Source organism: Arachis ipaensis, chromosome B4 (assembly GCF_059453495.1).
Source record: "Arachis ipaensis isolate K30076 ecotype BB chromosome B4, ASM5945349v1, whole genome shotgun sequence".
Lineage (NCBI taxonomy): Eukaryota > Viridiplantae > Streptophyta > Magnoliopsida > Fabales > Fabaceae > Arachis > Arachis ipaensis.
Window position 1 is genome coordinate 5,053,995 of NC_142439.1, and position 9,079 is coordinate 5,063,073.

Genomic DNA, 9,079 nt, shown 5'->3' on the forward strand with positions numbered 1-9,079 from the left:
TAGATAAATCAAATATCAAATTCAGTAAATTCTATTTTCATGCATTTTTTTTTTATTTTGAGGTTGGGCCAATTGCATGACAGGGTTATAACTTCCACCTGGTCCAAGACGTGTCCCACCCAGATTCTCTTGTTTTTTTCTTTGTTAAAATGATTTTCAACCTTTAATAATTTACACCATTCTAATAATTCTCCTAATTACTAGATATTGAAAATAATCAATATTTTTAGATTTAAAAAAATGAGTTTGGTTAAAAACATTTGTAAAAACGATAAAAGTTTTTCAAAAAAATGTACAATAAATATCCTAGAAGCTTCAATTTTTTATACAATAATTTATACAAGAATATTGCTAATATATTTTTTAGGATACATTATAAGAGTAAAAAAGTTTAAATAAAATTTTTTTAAAAATTATTTTTTATATTTTTAATACATTAAATAGATTAAAAAACTTAAAAAATTTACACTGTATTTTACTATTTTTAACTATGTCTTTAAAATATATTTCAACGTATCTTTAAAGTATATTTTAACTAAAAAGTTTAATTAATATATATTTTTAGCGCATACAATAAGATTATTATTAATAATTTTTTTAATTTTTTAATAAATATATTAAAAATTTGATTTTTTTTTTGTATTTTGAATAAAAAAATATTTTATAATCTTAACATATATATTTGAGCACAAAGTAAAAGTAGAGATAAATCCTTAACTAAATTCGTTATTAAATACTGCCACCATTTAAGCACTCACTTAACAAAGTAAGAAGAATACTAAAAGTTTGGTATTATATCATTACTCCTCTCGAAAGTTAGGAACACGAAAGTTAATTATTAAAGGGGATACTCCCATAAAGAGGTCCAAAACAACTTTTTTTTAAGTTGTTGACGTGTCATTCTGTGATTGATTGTTTATTAAAAACCGGTTAATAAAATTTATCTCCAAACCAGATGTTTTAAACCCGGTTCGACCCATCCGGTTTACATAAACCAGTTCGGGTCTTTTTTTTTTTTTCCTTAGATCTATGAAACTATGTCGTTTCACAGTCTTCTTCCCCCTCGACATTACTGTCACTGCAGCTCTCTCATCTTTCACTCTGCCTCTCTGCCTCATTGACGCGAACTCAAGTCCTCTCCCTCTATCGGCATCGGTCTCTCTCACTGTCTCTGACAAGCTCGTCGTCGCTTTCCTACGGTCTCCGGTCTTGCGCGCCTTCCCTACCCTCATCGTCGCTGGTGGCAGTAGCAGCAGCTCCCGGGACTGGATGTCGTCGTCGCTCCCTGTCTTGTCACCGCCTCGCAGTCAGTCTCGCGCCGTCGTTGCGCCCTTCGTCGCCGGAGACAGAAGCAGCAGGTCCCCGAACTTCCTCCTCGCCTTCAGCAACTCCTCGGCTTCCTTCGCACAACCTAGTCCTAATTTGGTGAGTTCCAACAAATTTTCCTGTTCTTCCCTTTTCTGTTTTGTTGCTATCTTTGATTTTTTGGCTGAAAATATCAATTAATTATTCTCTTTGTTGCTGAAAATAATCACATTGAGTGAAGATCACTAATATGGGCACATGGATATTCATAAAAACATGAACTTTATCGATGATTGAAGCCAAAATTGGGAATTTTTAGTATTTTGTTAATAATTGTATAATTGGGATCAAACAGAATTAAAGGGGTTATGTAAAAAATTAGTAACTGAAATTAAAATGGACTTTGAAATAAGTAGTGGCACGAATAACTAACAATGATGTAAAGGAATCTATGCATGGAGATTTTGAGATATAGCTAATTTTACATTATTGCTGGTGTGAAACATGATACTGCATTTGCCCCACAAACCAAAAAGGAGATCAGTGTATGTGACGCTTTCTCATGTTACTTTTAAGTTTTGTTTTCTATCTGGTTGGATCATTTTCTAATAGTGTCATGTGTATTCATTATAATGCATTTGCTATTTTGTCCCTGGTTTCGTATTTGAGTACTGGTGTTCTTCTATTTATATGAATCTATATGTGGCACCGGCTTGATGACCTTCAACCAGCAAGTGATGAAGTGATATGTCGTGGAATCACTGCCCCAAGCTTTATATGGTGTCCCCTTTTTTGGCGTGAGTACAGCGGCACGTAATTTTTGATAGTTTTGGTCATTGTCCCAGGAGTTATTGAAATTTATGAAGACTGGTGTCTTTATGCAGATCATTGAAATCATTGATTTCATCACATCCACCTCCTATGGCTCCAAGGCCTGATTTGCCCCTTAAAGGTAAGTTGGTTACACACATGGTTCAATTCGTTGCACTGCATTGTATTTTATTTGGGATTTTGTTGAGAATTGAAAAGTGAGTTGCTTAGATGATTGCTGACAAGCCTTTTACACTAGTTAAGGAATTTGCGTATGGAAAGCAAAGCACAGTTCTACAGGGAGTAGCTCAACATTCATGGATAGCCAGCCCACAAAGCCTGAAAATGAATCTAAAAATCTTGATATAGTAGGGCCTGGCAGGAGCTTCAGGAATTTCAAATTTAATACTGCATTGATCTTACAAGCCATGGAAACAGCATTTCTTCTTGAAGGTCCAGCAACATTCCTGTGAAGTCCCTCCCTGTAACTGAATTGGATGGCATGCACCGTTTTCACTCTTATGTCAGAAGTCGGTAGTGATCAAATTAGGTAGTTGTATATGATGTTTCTCAGATTATATCAGGTTGAGTAATTTGTACATTGTTGTACATGAATTGTTTGTGGGCCTAAACAGTATTCTCAATATAAAGGTTTATATTCTCCGATTTTTAATCATTCATACAATTAACTGTGAAACTTGTATTTAATGATACCAAACATGCTAAAATAGGTTAAAGTTATAACATGCTCTGCATTTTCTTTTCCAGTACTAAGCTTAAATTATGATTTTTTTTTCATTTGGTATATGAAATTATGTTATAACCTGAGACAGTAAATTATTCTAAATTTAAAATAGCTGGATATCATCAAATAAACCAGCATATGAGATTACATTCGGAACAAAGTAAGCATAAATCATTCCAATTATCCAGATGTAGCGATGAAGCCCAGATCTGAAATGTCACTCATGCATTTGAAGGAGATCAGGTTTTGCAGGATCAGTCTCGAGACCGGCTACTTCTGACGCCGACGACGACGAGTTCAGGGAAGGCGTGCGAGCGCGGCTGAATGCGAGACGGTGACGACTGAAGAACGGAAGTGACGAGGACCTTGGGTTCGAGACTGGAGACGAGAGAGGGAGAGAGCTTGCGATTGCGAAGCCAGTGAGCAAAGAGATGAGCGAAGCCAGTGAGCAAAGAGATGAGGAGTTCGAGCTTCCGTGAGAAAGGGAGAGGAAGGAGACGATAGGGCTAGGTTTGTTTGGTTAGCTTGAGAGATTATTGAGAGGTTGGACTTGGGTTTGGGTTTGGACTTGGGCAAGGACAAGGGGCTAGAGTTAGGTTTTTTTTCAGGGACCTAATTGTATTTTTATATTTATAGGGATTTAAATATTCACAAAATAAAAGTTAGGGATATATTTGTCTTTATATCAAAAAATTTAAACATAATTCGGTTTAGATTGTATAAATCGATCGGATTAATCGGGTCTAATAATTATAATGCAAACAACTGGGTTTATTATTATTACTATAATAAACCGATTTTGTTCTGGTTTATTAAGAAATAAATTATTAATCGATTTTATAAAGATGACCAATAATATTATGAAAAATGTAAACATCTTTAAAAAAAGACATATTTAGTATCTTTATCAAAGTGGTCTCCAATTATTAATTGGTTCAAAAGATTTGAAGATGTAGCATTGAATATTGGTATTGAATTCCTCCTCCATCATTGTCATTGATTCGCAAATTCACACGTAACATGTTCAAAACAATTTATGCTGTTGACTTGTTTATATTTAATGACCCAAAAACATGTCAAATATGAAATTTGTGTATGTTCATACGAGAGATTATTGTCCCATTAAAAAGTTTTGCATTTTTTAAATGAATAATTTCTTTTATAGTTTGTTATTGGTTTTCATTTGGACGCCAGTAAAAACGTTTAAAACGTCTTTTTTTTAAGATGTTTTTTAATAATTAAAATTTAATATATATAATTGATTAAATCGTGTTATTTTTTGTCAAAATTAAGTAAATAAATTAATTTGACCAAAATATGGTTAATCAAATTTTGAATCGGTCTAAATTAATATTATTTTCATAAAAAATGATTACAATACCCCTATTATAGAAAATAACTAAAATACTCTTATTATATATATTAACTTTGAAAATTCTAAATTCTATCCCTTTTTTTCTTCCGTCGTCATAGAATTAGGATTTAGAGTTTTCAATATATATATATATATATATATATATATATATATATATATATATATATATATATATGGATATTTTAATTAGGGATATTATAGTCATTTTTTATAAAAAAATATTAATTTAGACAAATTTAAAATTTAATTTATTACTTTTTTAGTTAAATTAATTTGTCCAGTCTAATTTTAATAAAAATAACATAGTTTAATTAATTATATATGTTAAATTTTAATTTTTTTAAAAATATTTAAAAAAAAAACGTTTTTAACATCTTTATCTAAGTGGCCCTCCTTTTCATTTTTATGAGATCACTAAATATTTTATGATGAATATATATTTCGTCTAATTAATATTAAAAAACAAATTTAAAATAAATTATTATTCATATTCCAAAATTAAAAATTATCTCAACACTACTATAATTAGAAACGTAAATAGACGAGTGAAATTGAAACGTTGAGTACAACATTTTTGAAAGCTTAAAAATTATAAATATAGTTGATGCAATGATTGAATAACTGCATTTGGATTTCAAGCTAAGGAATCATAAATTTTGATAATCAAATGAAGGCTTAAATAAATTTTTGTCCTCTCTGAAATATATGTTTTTGGCTTTTGATTTATAAAATTTTTCTTTTGATTTTAGTATCATATAATATATATAAATTGTCTATTTTAGTTCTCATCGTTAATTTATTCTAGATTTAATTATTTTGTTGGTTCCTATAATTTCGTAAAATTTTCAATTAGGTCCCTATACTTTTTTTCTTTTTAATTGGGTCCCTGTACTAATTTTTTTTTTTAATTAAGTCCCTCTTAGTAGTAATTGGCTTAATTTTATAGGGACCAACTAAAAAAAAAGAATTGATATAGAAACCTAAATAAAAGGAAAAAAAAGTGTAGAGACCCAATTAAAAAAAATTGGTACAAGGACTCAACTAAAAAGAAAAAAAATATAAAGAACTAATTAAAAATTTTACGAAACTATAGGGACTAACAGAGTAATTAAACATTTATTCTATTAAATGCTTATATAAACATTACATTGTTAAACATGTCACATCAACATTTTATCACGAGAACTAAAATAACAAATTTAAATTTTACAGGATTATATTTAAAAAATATTTTTTTATAGAAAATAAAATCAAAATGTTTGGATATATACTTGGTGTATAAGGAACTTTAAGAATAATTTTGTATCTAAGCAAATATAATAAGGTACCTGATACATTAACAAGCTAGAAGGCCATAGCTAGGAAGAGATTTTGGAACAATACACAGTTCCAAATTTTGTTTAGATAAAGGACTACCTATCTTAATTAATACCTATATTATTATTATTATTATTATTATTATTATTATTATTAAAACTATGTCATTTGAGTTATAACTCATTGGCATTATTATTATTATTATTTTACCAAAGATATGAGATTCGAACCCGCAACCTCTTAATTGAGTATGGGAAGACTATGCCATTTGAGCTATTACTCATTGGCGCATTATTATTATTATTATTATTATTATTATTAACTCTATGATTCCAAAAATAGGAAAGTTCCTTCTATAGGGTTCAGGGACGAAATTTAAACTTTTATATCTTCTAAGTAGGTTAGACTTTAGTGGTATTTTATTGTTTTCTTTTTTAACCACGGGAATACTATTACATTTAAATTATAGAAAAATTATAAAAAATATCCATGAAATTTAATAATTAATGTTGTATTTATGAAAGATGAATTTTGTATGACAAAAATATTCAAATTCTAATTTTTTATTAATTTTTTAATAAAATTTTTAAACTACCTCACCCTAACCCCATTTTACGATCACTTTCTTTTTTCTCACTTCTTCTTCTCTCCTCACTTCTCCCTCTTTCAAAAATTTTCAGTGAATTTTCCTCCTACCTCCTCACTACTGTCCGCCACCCACCTACCCGTCACCGCCAATCTCCCCTCTCATTGCTTCCCCCTCTCATTCTCAAAGTGACTACAATACCTTCGTCGCGCGCCTATGACCCAACCTAAGGAGAACGTCGTCGTGGCGCGCCTGTCCCAACCGAGGAGAACGCCGTCGTGGCGCGCCTGACCCAGCTGAGAATAACGTCGTCTGAGAAGAGAGAGGGGTCGTGGTGCTGCTGCATGTAGAAAGAGGGTTCAGTAAGAGAAATAGGAGAAGAAAGAGAGACGGTGCTGCTGATGGAGGTTTTGCCGTCGACGATGTTACAGTCAATCGACGAAGAAAAAGGTATTTTTTAAAATATTTTTTATTTTATTTTTCTTCTTTTCAAAAATTGATTTAGTTACTACTAAAAAGATATTGTTCTAATTTTTTTTAAGTCTGTTTCGTTCTAATTTTTTTAAATCTGTTTCTATTTTTTATAAAGGCTAAGATTGATTTACAGAAGATTCGGTTGATGGCTACTTCTACTTCTGAATTTTCCTAAAATAAATTTTAAAGTGGATGAATGGAATTTGTTGAATTTTTATGGTTGATGGATGTTTCTGCTTCTAGTTTTGCTAAAGTGAATTGAAATTGGATGAATAAATTTGAAAATTTTTATGTTTTGAGTATTTTTTGGTGTTTGATTGATTTAGTTTGGGTATGGGTTGTAAACTTATGACTGAACCAGTTGAGATCCGATCCTCCACCACCATTGATTTCAGCTTGATCTTTTGTAGGAGTAGTTTCAGACTCCAAAACAAGAATTTTAAAGATGCAGGTTGAGTTATGAAAGGTTGAAAAAGTGAGTTGATGTTGAGGATGGGGTAGTTTAAAAATTTTATTAAAAAATCAACAAAAAATTAAATTTTTGATACTTTTGTCGTACGAAATTCATCTTTTATAAATACAGCTTTAATTTTCTTAGTTTATAAGTATTTTTATCGGCGTTCGTAAACTTCATAAATATTTTTAGTAATTTTTTCTAAATTACACTGCCTCAATGGTATTTTTTTTAATAAAATAAAATTATAAAGTTCTACTTATAATAGGAAAATCTTACTCAGACCTTCCTTTAAATAATATCGGATTGGTTGGAAGCTAAGATAGGCAAAGTTGCTTTCTTGTTAGTTTTATACTTTTATATATATATAGTGAAAGAGATAGACAAGTTTCTTAAGTAAGATTAGTCAAATTACTAATAGGGAAAAAAAAAGTGACAAATATGATTAATAATAAGACAAAAGGTTGATGTATAATTATTTAATCTCCAGATGCAGTTTAATTAGTTGACACTTTTATTTGGGGAAGCGAAGTGAAAATTATAAGAATAATATTATATATTTAAATTTTTTTGTTAACTAAATTTAAATAAATTAATCTAACATAATAAAAATTAATTTTGATTAGTATTATTTTAAATTTTATTATTTAATTTAATTAAACTTAATTTATAAAAAAATTTAAATATATAATATTATTCAATCTAATAACTCTTGAATAATAACAATTTTCAGCCTTAAAATAATAAATAGTACAATGAAGTCAGTGCATAGAGCACTAATACATTGTTTGTATAGAGAGAATTTGAAGGAAAAAAATAGGAAGAGAAAAAATAGATAAAGAAAAAAAATAAATTTTTTATTGTTTAGATGAAAAAAAAATAGAATAAAAAGAAAAAAATAGTGTGAAATTCACTAAAATATTTTTATCTAAAAATGAGATGAAAATGGAGAAAAATATACAAACATTAATAAAATTACATATTTACCTTTTATTATTGATAAATTATAATTTATATATAATATAAATAAGGATATTAATATAATTTTATGTTTTTATATTTTTTTTTACCATTTTTTTTCATCTAAACAAAAAAAAATCTCTCTACTTTTTTTTTTTATCTATTTTCTCTATATCCAAATAACGCACAAAAAAAACTTTTTTTTTTCTATTTTCTTTCTTTTCATCTTTTTTTCTATTTTCTTTCCTACATCCAACTAACACACCATATGACTTTCTCATATTGCCACTGGAACCTGAAAGTGCATCATCACCCAACCCTCCTTATTTTTTCCCCCTCTAACATTTGGTCTTTTTGGTATCTTATTCTTATCAAGTTACTTACATTGCATATTTCATTTACTAACTTTTGAATGAAAACTAACTAGAATTGGTCAAGTAATTAACTCACTTATTCGTTTAAGTAAGTGTAGAAATTTAAATTTTGTCTTATACATACAATAATCTATTAATCAACAATAAACTCTTAAATAAAATTTAGATTTACAATGAATTAATTTCTAACCTATTGAATTAAAAGATACTGTTAACAATAAAAAAAAAAACTTTTGAATGTAGTCTAGACTTGTCAAAACCGAATATTTGTTTAATTTCTTGCACCATTTTATTTATGGTTATCACCTAAGTAATTGAGTTTTTATGTTCCACCTGCTTATATAAACGCATATATGAAAAAGAAAAATACACATTGATATTAACACAATTATTTTTTTTGGGTAAACCACATTAACATTGTGTTTTTGGTCTTGTACATTAAGACAATTTAATTCCTAAACGGAGAACAAGGTTTTTATTAATAAAGCCCGCTTAAGATGCCAAACAATTTTTGACATGGCCCAAATACAAGTATGGAGAAGCCCAACAAAACCAAAAATTATCCGAAAAATATGCTAAGACCAAAAAGCCAAAAGTGCTGGCTGTGGGGTTCGAACCCACGCGCACTTATGTGCAGAAGATCTTAAGTCTTCCCCCTTAACCTCTCGGGCAAACCAGC

At 29.2% G+C, this 9,079-nt stretch overlaps 1 protein-coding gene and 1 non-coding gene across 2 annotated transcripts; one reads left to right on the top strand and one right to left on the bottom strand.

Moving 5' to 3' along the window:
* The first annotated feature begins 1,029 nt into the window (after positions 1–1,029).
* On the top strand, positions 1,030–2,791 carry LOC148566530 (uncharacterized). Its single transcript, XM_088484290.1, has 3 exons — positions 1,030–1,425; positions 2,151–2,257; positions 2,375–2,791. Exons 1-2 carry the CDS (start codon positions 1,030–1,032, stop codon positions 2,241–2,243), a joined length of 489 nt encoding a protein of 162 aa, XP_088340416.1. The 3' UTR covers positions 2,244–2,257; positions 2,375–2,791.
* A 6,205-nt stretch (positions 2,792–8,996) lies between these two features.
* On the bottom strand, positions 8,997–9,079 carry TRNAL-UAA (transfer RNA leucine (anticodon UAA)). The gene has a single exon. It is a non-coding gene; the product is annotated as a tRNA-Leu (tRNA).

What these genes read in the sequence shown, in the direction of transcription:
- LOC148566530 (XM_088484290.1), top strand. Translation starts at nt 1,030, where the DNA reads ATGAAACTATGTCGTTTCACAGTCTTCTTCCCCCTCGACATTACTGTC. An exon ending in CACAACCTAGTCCTAATTTG is followed by an intron (nt 1,426 to 2,150) that starts GTGAGTTCCAAC and finishes TCATTGTCCCAG; the next exon opens with GAGTTATTGAAATTTATGAA.